We start from the raw sequence: 16214 nt of genomic DNA on the forward strand, positions 1-16214 counted from the left end.
TTAAGTACAGCCTGTTCTGAGGGAAATGTCACTGGTCTTTCCTGTCTTGCCTGGAAGCGTGAGGCCAAGCCCTGCTCCAGCTACGCCAGACTGTCAGTGGTGGAGAGCAGAGGCCACGTGCTGCCCTCACAGATCTTACAAGTGCAAACGACAAAGGCAGAGAATGGAAATAATCCCCCCAAGTCCCTCCAGCTTTCTGCCACTTTTCGAGGAGCCACATATAAACCGTGAGTGCAGACTCCCAGGGGAACATGAATGATGGGTTATTTCCCCTTCTACTCCATTCTGTTGACCAGTTACATTCCAACATTTTAGTGCAACTTGAACTAGAAAGGAGGATAGGAGATGTCAAGCAGGATGCATTTTTTGGTTTTATTCTTAAGATTTGGAGTGAGAAAAAAAGCAGGACATTTTTGCCTAAGTAATTTTTAGTAACTTAGTACTTCGCTCTTACAAAGCAAAATATATTAATAAAGTGCACCAGCTCTTCCTTTGGTGCAGGGAACTAGTACCGGGCATTTTTGTTTTCTAATCCCAGTTTACCATTGGATTTCTATAAGCCTTGACAGAAACAAGCTAGGGTTTGTCTGCAAAGCTTGTACTCGGTTACTAAAGTAATTTAAAACATATTCAGTAATACCAAGTCAAGCCTCTCCTCCACAGTAGAACTGAAAGAGGATAAAGTGCATTTTAAATCAAGATAGATTAATTTACCTCTAAGCTAAATCATTTTATGAATCAATTTGGGTTTTAATAGCAGTGAACGCTTTCTAATATTGACCAAGTTTGAAAGTAATGTCTTAAAAAATGACATCTCTGCCTTTTTGTGTCTCCCATTGGCTCTGCTCTGCAATCTGAAGACTTCCTCCTATGAGGAAAGGCTGAGAGTTGAGGTGGTTCAACCTGGAGAAGAGAAGGCTCCAGGGAGACCTTATTGCGGCCTTTCAATACCTAAAGGGGGCTTATAAAAAGGATGAGGACAGACTTTTTAATAGGGCCTGTGGTGACAGGACAAGGGGCAGTGGTTTTAAACTGACAGAATCAGTCTAGATATAAGGAAGAAGACTCCACTGCTGAGGTTCAAAATTTGTGAATCTAGATCTTATTTTCAGCAGAAGGGAATGGAAGCATCTTTTTCTCTTCCTATAAAATGTATAGAACAGTCTAAGGTCCCAGAAAGGGGCCAGCTCTTGTTCAAACCACAAGAAAGACACACAAGGCAGACAAGAAGGAATGAAAGAAAGATTAAACACTGGAAAAGGTAATTAAAACAACGTTTGTCATTTCAAATTCAAGCTTTTGCTCCATTCATACGTCACCATATTATTTGTTATAATCACCCAGCACATGGTAATACACAGCCTCATCAACTTTTCTGCAGCTCCTGAAGAGCTGGAAAACCTTACTGCTGCATGCCTTTGTCTTTGCTAGAGCACTCATGTGTCTTTAGCAAAGCTCAGGGACCTGCATTCTGCTGAAGCCAAGGCAACCTTGTTAAAAGAGAACAAATGGATAGAAGCTGACTTTCAGCTGGGCTGCTACACCCTTCACATGAAATTCATAGGAACTATTTGGCTGGCTAACTCTGATTAAAAAAAGTCAGGCCTTAGCAAATAACTCACAAAATTATTTCATTTTATTTGTTGCTCTGGGTTTTTTTTTTTTTTTCATCTTCCATAGTGGCGCATCAGACCCATAAGCTTTTCTGTTTTAAGTCCTGTATTATATGACATACTTAGCACCATACTTACTAGAAGTATTCTTACCTGTAATTAAATCGTGATGACCTACAGATCTACCACATTTCCCATCCAAAATGTGTTGTGAAGATGTGTGGAGTTGTTGTATAGCTAAGCATTCACTTAGTACATCTTGTTCGATATCAGTACATGAATTTAGCTACAAGAGGATAAAACAAACATTTTATTTCAAAGTAAACCAAATAACTTCTAATTAAATTAATATGTCTCTTTGCTTAAAGATTATGTATAGAAGGAAGGAACAAAATGCCATTCTTAGGAACTTGGTGTAATTAAGGATGTATCTATTACTTGGTATTTTTAACTAGAGATAATTTTGATTTTCTTAAGCACACAAGTTAAGTGTGCTAATCTTAAATCAACAACCATTTGCTTCAGGAAATAATGTACCCTGTGTTTTTTCAAACCTTCCTGAGTAATTTAACTGCATATTTTCAGGCTTTCTGTAGTTTCTTGGGTTCTGTGGCAAAACGATTGCATCACCTTGTAGCTGTGACACTTGGAAAGACATTTGATAGGCAAAGAAAAGCGTTTGTGCCTATCAGATTAGAACTGGTAGAATAATATGCTGTCAGTAATGTGCAAGAGGTATCACCGATATGTCAGCTGTTCTCCATGTGAATTAAAGCTCTGGCAAAAGTGTCTGAAGCAAACTCTTGAAAACCACAATGTCGATCATATTAAAAACAGCAGGAGAGGAGAATTAAGAAAGAAAAGCATTTCTAATTCTCTTTCAAACATGCTGATGTTGCCAAGCTTTTGTCATAATATAATGCTCACGTTACACAAACAGCCATCATATTCAATAGCCATTAATAAATAGTTATTGTCTTTACGTTTACAGTTTTGCATACCGATCTCCCCCGGGTTTGGTTATTCTAAATAAAAGGTCCAGGCAAACCTATTTAGAATTCTGCTATACAGCCATTTGTGGGTTCAAGATAAACATCTAACATTTGGATCACCAAGTGCATCTGCAGCCAATTAAACTTAAACTACTACTAAATTAACAGCTAACTTTCTCCTATTTTATTCTTGTAAAGCCTTTCAGAGCAACCAAATATTACCATTGCAGTCATCTTCTAGGCTATGAACTAAACAGTCAGGATTCCTTTGATGTAAGTCTAAGCTCAGGCATTTTATTTTATATCAGAGACGGCACATTTTGGTAGCATATCTCAACCAAGACATGTGGCCAGAGCAGCCTGTTAATTTTTCTTTCTTGGCTAAGTCATTTCCACTCAGAACTCCTGGGAAGCTGATACCAAGAGACAACTGCCTTTGCTGAGTTATAACCAAAAACGAGCAAGTAGGCTGTCATCGTTTCAATAACACTGAGATGTACTTAGTTGTGAAAGGGTTTTTTTTCCTATAATATGTTTAAGTGAAATATTTGGGGGGGTTTATTATTTTTTTATGAGTCAGATTTGCTTTGGTCCCTTTTAAGAGAGCCTGATCAAAATGCACTTTAAATCTGCTGCTTTTTCCTTTTAAGTTCAAGGAAAAAAGACAAAGGATCAAGTATTCATAAAGTTGTCACGGATAAATGAGACAGGAAATCTGAAGATGATTTCAAACCACCGGAGGAGTGCAGATTTAGATTGGTCTACCAAATAAGGTGTGGGAGGCAAGGAACTAACATTATTTTAAGACAGACTTGGTAATTCTATGGGAGGGTATGTATATGCATGCAGGAAAATTCCTCAAGCTAGGAGATTAAGAGATATGAGACCCTGGGTATTTGACGTCTTGGTACATCCAAGCAGCCTGAGTTTGCAGTTTGTGTGTACCGCATTGTCCCTGTATGGATTCTATGCTTAAGGCCTCCCACTGCTTATGCAGGAAGTACTTTGTGCCCCTTAATGCAAAGTTTGGATTTAGTTTTTTTTCCCACCTTCCTCTGTAGAACTGGACATAGGCCTCAGCAGGTGACAGGGTGTAACAGTGGGGACTGTTCCTTTGTCCAGATGTGAAGGATGTCAACACGTTAATGCATTCAGCCCTGTACACAGAGCTGAACAAATGACACCCATGTTTGTTATTAGGAAATAATTCTCTCCTTCCTTCCCCCAAGAAGTATGTCAGCAACCACAGGAAGGAAAGATGGGGGAGTTCTCTCCTTTGGAATGGGGAGCACAGTTGCTTTCCACAATCAGCTGAGAATTTCATATAACAAAATCTTCCTGTTACAAAGATCCTGCTGTTGCATCATAGACTTTGATGCCCTAGTCAACCTCTTTCGGTGGCCAATTACTGCTACGGCTTTCTGACTCTTACTCTCATTAAGACCTAAAGGTTGCTCTAGGGAAGCATTGGGAATTTTGCGACCTGTGGCGTGGGAGGCATGTGCACAGCACACCCTGTGGAGCTTTCTAGAGAGCTGTACTCAAACCACGTGGCCTGATAATACAAAATTGGGCTTGAAAACTAGGCAGTCCTTTCCAGTCCTGCCAGGCTAAACAAGAGTTCTGCCTGGACCTGATATATGCAGAGACAACAACTCAATTCTGTGGACATCTGGATGGGTGCTAGGGATGAATAGTGCTACTCCCAGGCACAAAGCTCCACATGCAATGAGTGTTTCTTGACTGACTATTTGAAATAGTGTGCACAGCTCTGGACACTGATGTTCTAGAAGCTGTTATTCAGATGGCGTGCACCTGACGCAGAGAAGGGTTCCATGAGAACTGGGGGACAGACAACTGTCCTAGGAAAGGGGACCATAAGTTCAGATTGGTGAATCTAGCCAAGGGAAAACTGTAGGGGATATAATTCATGCTGAGAAGTAGCAGGAGGTACAGGGTGTAAGACAGGGGGCATGGCTGACACAAGGAGAAGTCAGTATGAACTCATCACCGTTGTATTCAGGCAGGAAAATTAGGCCTTTTTGACATCCATCTCACTCCTCCATGGCTCCCCAAATTCTGCAGCTAAGGTCAGCTGGGTTCTGCTATTGTCTCTTCTCTCTACATGTTCCTCTCTTTGTTCTCCAGTACTTCTAGTTCTTACCTTTGACATTTTTCCAAACTAGCTGCTCCCTAGCTCTGTCTTGCCAGGCTGTCATTTCTGCTCTGTCCTCCATCCTTTAAACATGCCTTGCTATCTCATCCGCGATGCGCTTGGCAGTGGCGACGCAGCTGGGGGAAGACGTCATTGCTCCTTATTGAACTAATTGTAATTGCTTTCTAAGGCTTGCATTCCCTTCCACTCCTGGGCCTGAAGTATGCTCGTGGTCTGTTCTGTCATAGACAATCATCTTTTTACAAACTGTGTGTACAAATGTGTAATAAACAAGTCTCTGATCCTGGGCTGGTGCCCGTAAGCATCTCCATTTAATAATGAGTTCAGGATTTAGCCCACAAAACCCAAAATACTTATCTGAATCTAATAGTAGTGAAAACATAACTAGCAGTCTGGGTTTGGAATGATTTATAAATGCATTTAAAACACAGATGTGGTGGGAAAAGTGGGGGGTTTTCATTCTCATCTATTACAAGTGCTCCTTTCCTGACATTTCCATAGTCTCCTGGCTTAGTTTCATTTGTGTTTTAGATGATCTGCCAACATGTATTTACTAGCTGATTGCAGAGACTCAATGCAGGGACATTTTTGTGTGAATGACAGCAGAATTTGGGCTTGTGTATGAAAGATGAACAGGAAAGAAATACTTGGAGAGAAAGCGTGGGGCAAATTACAGGGTGGTAGCCTTGAAAGTGTAAAACTATAAAGTGGACTGGTTAACAACAGTGATTAAAAACCAACAGGAAAATTAGCTCAACTGAAGTTCTCTTCTAGCGATGTTGCAGAAGAATTCTTATTTGAAAATACGTAAACTAAAGGTAAATTAAAAATGACTATATTGAGGAGATCTGGAGATGTGTCACGTTTTGCCTAGTGGGCCTTACCTTCTTACGCACCTGTTGTTCTTTGGCTGAATGAGCTTTCACATGTTTGCGCAGAGAGCTGGGGTCAGTGTAGCGTTTGGAGCAGCCAGGAATCTGACAGGCATAGGGTTTCTGTAAATGGGAGAAAAAGGAAAAGATTTCGTATTCCTCTGCACCTCTACAATCAGCACAGAGAGCGTGGAAGGATGGACGTTTCTGTGAAGTGTTAAGCCTGAGCTGTTTGCTCTGTTTGCTGTTTCCAGGTTTGCTCTGTCTCCTCTATGAACACAAGGCAGACATGATGCAAACGGAAGAACCGCATTGATCGCTCTGATTTTGCACTCCGTGCGAGCACTGAGAGCACTTGACACATCTATACTCTGTCATGTTGGGTATTGATTACTGGGCTGAATTAAATGCGTATGAGATGTAACTGGATGGGTTTTGAGAACATTACTTTTTTCCTAGCCTTTACAGCAGACAAAATAATCATGAGATCACCCAGTATAATTATAAATATAGGAGCTCTGGTTTTGAGTTCTGATTTACATAGTTTTTACAACTTTTCCATATGCAGCAGAGCAAAACTTGTGGCATAACACACATTTGGTTTCCTCCATACCTTGGTTCCTGTTTTGAATAACAGCAGCAATTTTTTTTTTTTTTGTAACTCCTAACCAAACAACCTGCATCAAACATTAACATCTGAGCAAATCAATACAGAAAGAAAAATCCCCGGTTGTTGATTTTGTCGACAAGACCTTTCCAGCTGATTTTGGCATGTGGCAGAGCTTGCCACTTCTATGTGGCACAGGATGAGCACTCTTTCCTGGGAAAACCATCTGGGGCTGGGTGGGCAGTTCCAGTACACTATTCTCACAGGAAAATAAAAAAGTAAATAAATAAGGATGCTCCAGTTTAACCGCTGATTCTGGAGTCCAAATGACTGAAAGCCTCACCAAGTTCTTCTCTTAGTTCTGCCTACTCCCAACAAATGAAACACTATCTCTCTGTTACTGTACAACCTCCAAAGGAATGTGCAATTACCAAGTTGAACAAAGGGACTCTGGCACTTGTTATTAAGTAACCCCTGACTTAAGTGATACAAAAATAGTGCTGCATGTCAAAGCTCACAAAGTTTTAAAGTTGAGCACAACATTCCTTTTTTCTCTGTTTTCTTGCCTCATCTGTCAGCATTACCTTAGCCTTCCCACTTGGATATTAAGTCCTTTTGGTGTCATCCCAAAGGTAGAAAACTGGTTTGTCATGACCTCAGTGTCACATTCTTTAATCCCCTCGGTTTCAGGAAGAGAATGCACAAAAGGGCAAAAAACCCACTGGTTTGGGGAGAAGTGACTGTGAGGTCCTCTAAACAAGTTGCTCTGCTCCTGGAGGAGTGATGACATGCCCTTTTTACCACAAGGACAGATACGTTCCCTTTGTTCTGCTTCTACCTAGGACAAGGATCTACTTCCACAGATGATTTAGTAGAGATTCCGTCAAACTAGCATACACCAGTAAGTCTCTGAAATGATTTACAGATTCTCCTTTTGGAGAAGATAAATGATGGAGCGACCTCCATTGAGAAGCTTTAAAACCAATTCCAAATGCACTCAATAAGGAATAAGCAGTCTATAATAAACCCTTTTCTTTGTGAGTACCTCCAGAGGATAAGTACTGCTGCTCTGTCCAGCCAGCAGGGAATTTCTGAAGGAATAATAGAATCATTCACCAACGCATGACCTTGCAGGCTAACAGAGCACCTACCCAGAAAGTTACAGGGCGAAGCAGATTTATTGAGAGTGTCTGGAACACAGGGAGCTGACACCTGAGGAAAAACTATGGAAAACTTTAACAAATCCCTTAGCAGAAAAACTAGCAGAGTGTTTTTCAAATCATTGATGTCATTCAAATTAGTGATAGAATCATTCAACTTAGTGATAGGGAAACTTGATGAAAATCTCACTGCCCTTAAAAAGGTTCATGGCTATTTGCTTTGACGTTCCAGGCAGCATTATTTTGTCCACTGAGCTAATGCAACATACTGCACCATCCTGTAGCTCTGTGATTTTTCACACTCATGTAAGCACACAATACACTAAGCTAAACCATCGGACTTCAATTAAACCAGGTAAGTGGAAATTAATTACTGTGTTGTAGGACTTCAGAAACAAAGAACCTGCAACAGAATAGCATGGAGGATGTTTTTAGATATTTACAAAAGTTAGTAGAAAATGATTACTGTACCTTTTTCCTGATTTATGAGCATTTCAGATAATAAAGACAGAGATAAAGAGAGAAGAAAAGAAAATAGGAAGTTAAGAGATTTGTTTTCAATAATGCACAGATCAACAGATATAAGAATTTTTACTTATTTTGGTAACAATTTGAATTCTCTTTCAAAACTAATAAATGGCATTCCATTTGTCACTTTGGCTAATAAAAAATATATCTATTAGATTCAAGCAGTTACATTTCAAAACTGTGCACCCACTTTAGTATATCCACTTTCAAAGGAGACGCATTTTAGAACTAATCACAAATTCAAATATCTCAGGTTGACTTTCAAATAAATAAAACATTGTTATTGTAAGTGTGCTTTGGTTTGGAAAATGTGACTGACTCGCTTCTCTTACTTGTTTGTTTTTGCAAGGCATAATGTACATTAGACATTCCTTAATGCTGCACTGTCTGAAATGTGTAACTGCTTAAAAAGTAAATATCAATTAAACTCAAAAGTTCTGCCCCATAAACACTTGGCCAAACATTAAACCATATATTCACTGCTTTGAAAAAGACAAAGGAACAACTCTGCCTGTTGTTCTTTACAAGCTTTATGCTGAGGACTTAACTGGTCTACAAAGTTGTCTACCTGCTTTCTTTCCCCATAATACGGTGATTTAATTTTATCGGAGCCTAAGACGCTAGACAGGCTCCCACCTTTTTTGCAAGACAAGTGAGAAGGCCTGTCGCGTTGAGCCAGAATCTACCAACTGTACATAAGAAAAGAATTTGTTTCTTACAGTTAATTCTGGTTATTTCATATAGTTCTAAGACAGATGTATTTTGACCTTTACAAAATTATGTCCAAAACTGAGATGCATTTACCTTCCACTGAGATGTCTGAACTGCTTTTGCATTTATTCATTCAGAACAGACTTTATTGAAGCAACACAGGAGAGGAAGCAAGACAATGACACACATTTAGTACAGCAGCAATGACTCAGCTTTCACTCATACCCATACCTTATTCTACTGCTGCCTCCTCTTACTGGAATAAGAACAAAGAGAGTGTTTGCTGAGTAACTTATTCCTGAGTAATCTATTCTTGAGTAACTTATTCCTCAGCATGAGTAAGACAGCTGAATTTGCCTTTCTGTGATCAAGACTGTTTCATTTCTCAAAGCACATACAATTCAAACCAACAGTACAGTTGCCTGTAGCTGAGTTTTCTGAGACGCTCCTCGTGAAAAGGAAAAGTCACCCTCCAGTTGCAGAACAGATTGTGTACAAGGACCATTGGAAAACTCAGTGCAACTCCCGGTATGAAATCATGCTTACGGTATCCAGGTGTGTTCGCTGATGCTTTGCCCGGTCACTGGAGTTGCTGAAAGCTTTCTGGCAGCCAGGATGCTGACACAGGTATGGCTTCTCCCCAGTATGACTCCGGAGGTGAATCTTAAGGTTCTCAAGCCTAGAAAATGCCTTGTTGCACCCTTCAAACTGAAAAACGTCATAAAAAAATCATTGTAAAGTACTATTAAATAAACCATGTGCAGCCACGGTGAGAACAGTGTAAGATCCAAGTTGGACATGCAATAAATCAACAAACATTCAAACAACTGTTGAAATTTATGGATGAAACACAACATTTTGTGCTGTTCATTTAATCTGTCACTGAAGACATGGTGTGTAGCTCAATAATAATACAAGGGTTATAAATATCTCACGTATTCTGTCTGAAGCACTGCACGCTTAAAGACATGGTGTCAGAACAGAAAATTTAAAGAAAGAACAAGTGTTCTGATGAGTTCTCTTAGATGTTCATTGGCACAGGAACCACTGTGAGCAATAACAATTAGCTGCTACACAGAGAGAGCAAGAGAAGCTATTTGTGGCGGCTAAGAACCTGGTTTCAGGTGTCTGAAATACTATACAGTGGAGCAGATGAGCACGGACTATTACAAGAAGACCTGATCCATTTGAAGATCAATCCAAAGGAACTCTGCTGTTATTCTGCACCCTTTTCTTTACCAGCCGTATCATTCAGATCTGTTCTCAGCATTTATACAACCAGTAACCTGAGCAATTCTGACTTCTTAAGTACCCGCTTCATTAGAGAACTCAGTAATAAAACGCTGCATAGCATTCATAACAAAAGTCACTGTTTCAAATTCAATCTGAATAAATAAATAATTAACATTTCCAGCTACTAGGCCAAGGGAAGGGTGTTTTGCACTGCTCGCTGATACGTTTTGGTGTTACAGACAAGAGGTGACTGCAGTGGAGGCACTGCCTCTAATATGGGCTTTGGGAACTAATTCAGGTGTGCACAAATACATGCATATGCACATTCATGCACCAGCAAATCCACAAAATGCACTCAGGCACTTGGGCATGTGCACAAATACTTCTGTGCACACATACGTGTGGTGGTGTGCATATGCTTTGCCCCCTCTGCATTGCAGCTTCACAGCACTGTGGATTTTCTAGCATCTCTATACAGATAAAACCCTGGCTCCTCTATGATTCGAGATCTCAAAGAATGTATTTGAGAAACACAACCCAATTCACCTTCATATCAACACTAAAAACAATTCTGAAATAAGGTAGGTGTGTCTTAAAACCACTGTTTCTGGAAGCCAGATTTTTTTTTGTACCCTTCTTGCTCATAAAGAGTGAAACCTTGACCCTCACAAAATTAGTGAGTGCTTTGTCACTTCCTTCTGCTGAGTCAGGATTTGGTTCAGCAGCTTTCCATTCGCTACCTGCAGTTCTTCAGATGGCACTACAAAAATTACAGTCTTGCCAATCCCCATCACATTCGATTTGTTATGCACACACCTCTAATATACATCGGTGCCTGCAAACTTCTGACTCAGCTGTTGCATCCAGCATTGCAGGCAGAGGGGTGGGAAGGGAGGGTACATGCAGATGGAGCCTAGAAGATGCTGTGAACTTGAGGCACCTGATCTCCTGGTGCCTGACAAAGGCAATTTTAACTACTGATGGACAAAGGTCCATCACATCCTGCTCAGACCAGTGTGTTTTAAGCGTCTCAACACAGTGAACAAAGTGATCTGGATTCTCAAGCTAGCACTTCATTTTGCAGGCTGTGTTCTGTCTTTGGATGCAGATGGGCTCTGCACACTACAAATTCAGCACACCAATGCACTCCAACACACAGGCACCCACACAGAGGGTTTCCTGGCAGACTGCAAATTTCTGCCTTTCTCTGCTGCTCATACATGAAAGGATCACTATGGCTTTTACTGCCCTAAATATTTCACTCCCTGGGCAGATATTTAATCTGTCTGAATGGCATATTTGGGCCGCTGTGTGCAGACAGCTATCTGATATGCATATACTTCCGCCTTTCCCCATCACAACTATCATGACAGATCCACAGAGTCATCTGGAGACATGCAGTCTATGGCTTCAGAAGTTTGCTTTTTGGCCATGACTCCCCTCTGAACACTTGAGCTGGTGCAGGGAGGTGGGGGAGTTTTGGAAGTGACCAAGCCACCAAGGCTTAAAAAGAAACAAACTTTCTTCTTAATCACCACTAAAAATCTGGCAAGGATTCAGAACGAAGCAATCTGAAATGTGCAAATATGCTGAAGTCCATGAAAAATAAAGCAGAGTTTGGCAAATCCAGAGTTCTTGTAAGACATTCCATAAGGCCAGTCTCTGGCAAATGGAGCTAATCCTCTCCCTTCCCCTCCTCTCGCTACCTTTCTTCAGTCTCCTTTGATTAGTGTTGTGTCCAGTGTCGTATCACACCCTTTGAACTAATATCCCTTTCATTTTCAGTTCAATAGACCGGCTCTTCTCAGTTTTACTCACCAATATATAACCACAAGGTAGCGTGAGGATCAGACCCAGAGTCTACAAAATTGTTTTGCAGCTCAGCTCTGCAGCCACATTCACCCGAATCCCAGGTGAGCCCCAAGACCAAGCTTTTCCCTTCAGTTGTTCATGCTGTCCCCCCACGTGTGCCATTCCTTCTCCCTGACCTGAGCAGACTCTCCCCTGACTGTCACAAGTCCCTTCTACGTACTCCACTCCCCTCTCTACAGGAGTTTCTGGTTCTTGCATACAGTCATCAAAAAACCTATCCCAGAAGGACATTATATAGCAACATTCCTTGTTACTGGGACCTTGGGACACTATACCCTGCTGGCACCAGAATCACTACAGTGACACTCCACAACCTGATCCTTCTTGTCTCCATGTTGTCTCAGGCCTGGAAGATCTGTTAGGTCACAGAAGTAATTTCTCAGCTATTCAGTCATGAATGGAGGATCTTGAGCTTCAGAACATTTTTTCTAGTGGATTACCAGTCCTCAGCTCCTTATCTACAGCCTAATGCAAAGTAGGAAAGTATGCAGAATAACCCAAACTAATTAAAGGTCCAGCTCGATTCTCATTGATGTCAGTAGCAAAAATGCCAGTGGCAAATGTCCTAAAACATCTAAACACAAGCTTAATTTAAAGCACATGAAAGCACATATGTTTAAGAGTTTGCTGGATGCTGCATCGGGACTTCAGAAAGAAAAGGAACAGGCCCTACCATAAATGCTCAGAGCTACAATGTAAGCAGCAACACTCAAACAGGGGTTTATTATACTTTTACTGTGGTCAACAGCCTTTTTTGGTACTAACACATAATCCAAAGGTCTAATGCCTTCGGCAGTAAGGTTCCTCCATCACCACGTATGCCTGGACTTTAAGGGCTTTTCTTATTTATATTATAATTTCCTAATTTATATATTTATATTATCCAGCTCTGTTAAGCTGGGTAACAGATAGTGGGACAGTTACAATGCTGTGCCAAATTCATTCTAAACACATAAGGTGAGAGAATACACAGCAGAGAATGACTCCAGCACTCCTTTTCAAGGAGGCAGGGTTGCTAAAGGTAGGGTTGGCTAAATAGGAAGAAAATCAATGGAAAAGGAGAGGAGGGCAAGAACATTGTTGGGAAGTGATGAGAAAAGAAGAAGGTGATGTACAAAGATGAAGGCGGAAGGCCTGAGAGGGAGGGAGGAAAGGAGTTGGTGCAAAGACCTGACAAGCGTGGGGCTGAGAGAATCCACTGAGAGCTGCAGAAAGGTCTCCACTTTGAAGGACTCCAGGAAAACCTCTTTCAGCTCTGTTACTTCCTGCTGAATCTGCTGACTGTGTCCCTTGCAGTTTTTCCCTACAAGTCCACACGTGGAGACAGCACTGCTGAGACACAGCTTCCCCAATGCAGAAGTGTCTCACCTGTGCAGTTGTACAAGAACAAGGTAACTTCAACTGGGTTGCTGAGGAAACTGTTGGGATGACTCTGTAAGGTAATTCTTGGGTTTCATTGCTACTCACCAACACTTTTAACCCTTCCACCTACCCTTGCTACTTGGAGTGTATTTATATATATACACCAATAAAACTACTCCTGGATAAATGGGGTGCTCATTCTCCTTCTCAAATAACCTCCAGGAAGATCCATCAATCCCAGAAGTGTCTCAGCTTCAACTACAAAGAACAAATGTTCAGTTTCCAAAGGGCTTTAGCATGGTAAGAGCTATTTGATCAACTGAGAAGGCCACTTAGCAGTATCTTCCAGACATCTGGCCCCAATCTGTCACTGCTTAATCCTACAATCTTAAACATTTTGTTGACATTTGATGCCTGGGATAACTGTAACAAACGCTGTATGATCCTCAAAGACTGTAAATGTCAACAGAGCTCTTAAACAAGTTCATCAATAAAAATAATAATTATATTGCCATTACTACTTTTGTCTTTATTGTGAGATTGTTAATGTGTGCTTCAGACAGTGCTGTGCTACACACATCTGAGCACAGACACAAAACAATGCCACATGATCACAGTAAATAGCATGATGCACTGACTGGATTTTATAACTACTGCTGCTTTTAGAATAGGGCTTCTACCAGAAAAAATAACGTTGTAGAAATTTACAGGACTGAATTAGTTCACTACCATATGGAAATACATATGGTATCTTTATTTTACACTAAAATCTCACTGGAGTGTAGCTGCTGCAATATCATGCATTTAAAAGGCATATTTATGAAAACACTAAATTATCTCACAGTGATCTAAACACATCACAATTTTCCTAACAAAACAATTTAATCTAATAACTGTAATTGCTTAAAATGTTTTTTCTTTGCTTCCACATTATACTCTGAATGCACCTGAGAATGCTGCCATGCAGAAATAACAGCGTATTCCCAATAAGGTTTATATTATCAAATGTTTACCATTTTCATAAGCGTATTTAATCACAGTCATGTCTACAATATCTGTCAGTGGTACAGATCAGAAGAAATAAACTATAAACTAAACAGCTCAGACCAAAAGGTGAAGCAATAACTGACATTTTCTTAGGAAATGAGTTATGACTGAAAAAGAGAAGCCTTCACAGTTGTAGTGCTAAATAGGTCCAGTGTGCCATTAGAGAAAGCTCATTAATATACACCTCTGCTCTCTGCTGCAAGATCAGTTAAACAAGCTGCCTTTTATTTATCGACCTAGAAGGGAAAGAGCAGGTCACATTGGCTGCTGACATCTCAGACAGCCTACAGATGGAAAACCCAAAACATTTCATTCCAAAGCATTTAATACTATCAATAGGAAATCTTATGTCTGGTCAAAACATCTACAAGCCTTATGAACATTGTGAAATGTTCTTTCTTCCCAACTGATTACAAAATTGGGAAAATTTTATTGAAAAACATGTTACGAGAAAAAGGATCCTGTGAGGACATGTATCCCTTCTGGGGGGGAGGAAGCAGTCACACCACCCTTTAAATAGCATCAATGTTTTATAGCACACTGGGTCTAATGTTGGGGACATGGCAGGAGGCATACCAGGCTCCAAACCGTTATGAATGGCAGTAACTGAAGCACACAAGTTGCTTCACCCAACACAAGAATCAAAATACCTGATTTGGTGCTTTGGTTTTTATAGCAAACTCCTGATTGGATTAATTTTTGATTCTCTGTTGCAGCTACAATGTAAAGCCCTGATCCTGCAACCACTTACTCATGAGTAACATGACTCATGCAAGGAGTTTTATTAAACTCAACAGAACTATTTGCGTACATAAACCGTAACCCATAGGACTGAGCTCTCAACTTCCTAAGGAATCCCAGTTCATATAGCCAGTTTACAGATTTAAATTGTTAGAAGCTGCTTTCTTCCCCTTGTGGTAACAAAATAACGGAAGATACCTGTAACAGAAAAAGGATCTGCCAATTTCTATGGGTTTTGTTGAAGTCTGAACAATTTACGTTGACACTTCTGCATGATATTTCACTTGAGTCCTGGGAAAAATTGCTTGTACTTGTTTTATTATTTGTATTACAAAAAAAAGCATTTAGGGCTTTAGCCAGACTATTGTACAATTGCCGCTGTGTAGGAAAAGAAAAGGTAAAAAGGTTCAGAACAGGAAAAAGAAAAAATCTAGAAAAGTAAGCCACAGAATAACTGCAATACATCCTTCACGTTGTTGGGTTTTAGGGCCGACCGTTTGACACCAACACATTGTACACCAGCAGTTCATTTTTCTTTATGCTGTTAGACAGGTTGCATATTTCCTAATTAACGTGAAACTGGGAAATACTAATACACTGAAAATGCGGGAGGAGGTGTTTGATCAGCATACGTCACTGAGCTAAACAAGACTTCGGGCTGTCTCTCTTATTTCAATTCTATGAATTTTATAAGCCCCTCAGTCCGCATTCCTGACCCCCGCTCTGGCAGTACTAGGAGTTATGGGTGCATGAGGAATGCAGACCTGGCCCACGCAAGGCGTAACAACAGACTCATTTAAGTCATGAGGCTTTCAACAGCCACCACGTCTGATTCTGCATGCGAGGTGATTTCCACACACACACAGACTTCTCTGACTGCAAAGTCCAACCACCTGCCTGCCAACATCCCCTGAGATGGGATTCCTCTGCCCTCACTGTACTGTCTAAAAAATGAACAGCGTCGTTGTTTGAGCTCCGCGAGTCCCTGGGGAACGGCAGGTCTGCCCAGCACGAGGCTGCGGCTAAGGGAGCTCAGGGGGGTGCAGCCTGCTTGGTACATGCCCGTCTCTCTCCCCTGACTATGGAGGCAGCCCAGATTTGGCTTCTGGGTTTTGTTTCTTAAAGCTAGTTTTACCTGTGTTCCTGAGTATATCTGGCATTAAATGTGAGTTCTGCCAATCATCTCTCAAGGTCTGCTGTCATACTGAGTGCAGAAGACCAGCTCATCAGGACAGGCACTGAGTCTTAGCCTGTCTCTAAGTAGCACTGGCATGTTTTGTCCCTCAAAAATCTTGCTCAC

The 16214-nt window shown here is 40.8% G+C and overlaps 1 protein-coding gene across 1 annotated transcript in view; it reads right to left on the reverse strand.

Moving 5' to 3' along the window:
* Positions 1–16214, reverse strand: part of GLIS1 (GLIS family zinc finger 1) — a 205280-nt gene that overhangs the window by 31302 nt on the left and 157764 nt on the right. Inside the window, exons 5-7 of the mRNA XM_068406885.1 lie at positions 9206–9367; positions 5666–5776; positions 1767–1899 (exon numbers count right to left, since the gene is read on the reverse strand). Of these exons, the coding sequence (XP_068262986.1) occupies positions 1767–1899; positions 5666–5776; positions 9206–9367 (406 nt within the window). The remainder of the gene's footprint in view (positions 1–1766; positions 1900–5665; positions 5777–9205; positions 9368–16214) is intronic.

Source organism: Nyctibius grandis, chromosome 8 (assembly GCF_013368605.1).
Source record: "Nyctibius grandis isolate bNycGra1 chromosome 8, bNycGra1.pri, whole genome shotgun sequence".
In the NCBI taxonomy this organism is placed as follows: Eukaryota; Metazoa; Chordata; class Aves; order Nyctibiiformes; family Nyctibiidae; genus Nyctibius; species Nyctibius grandis.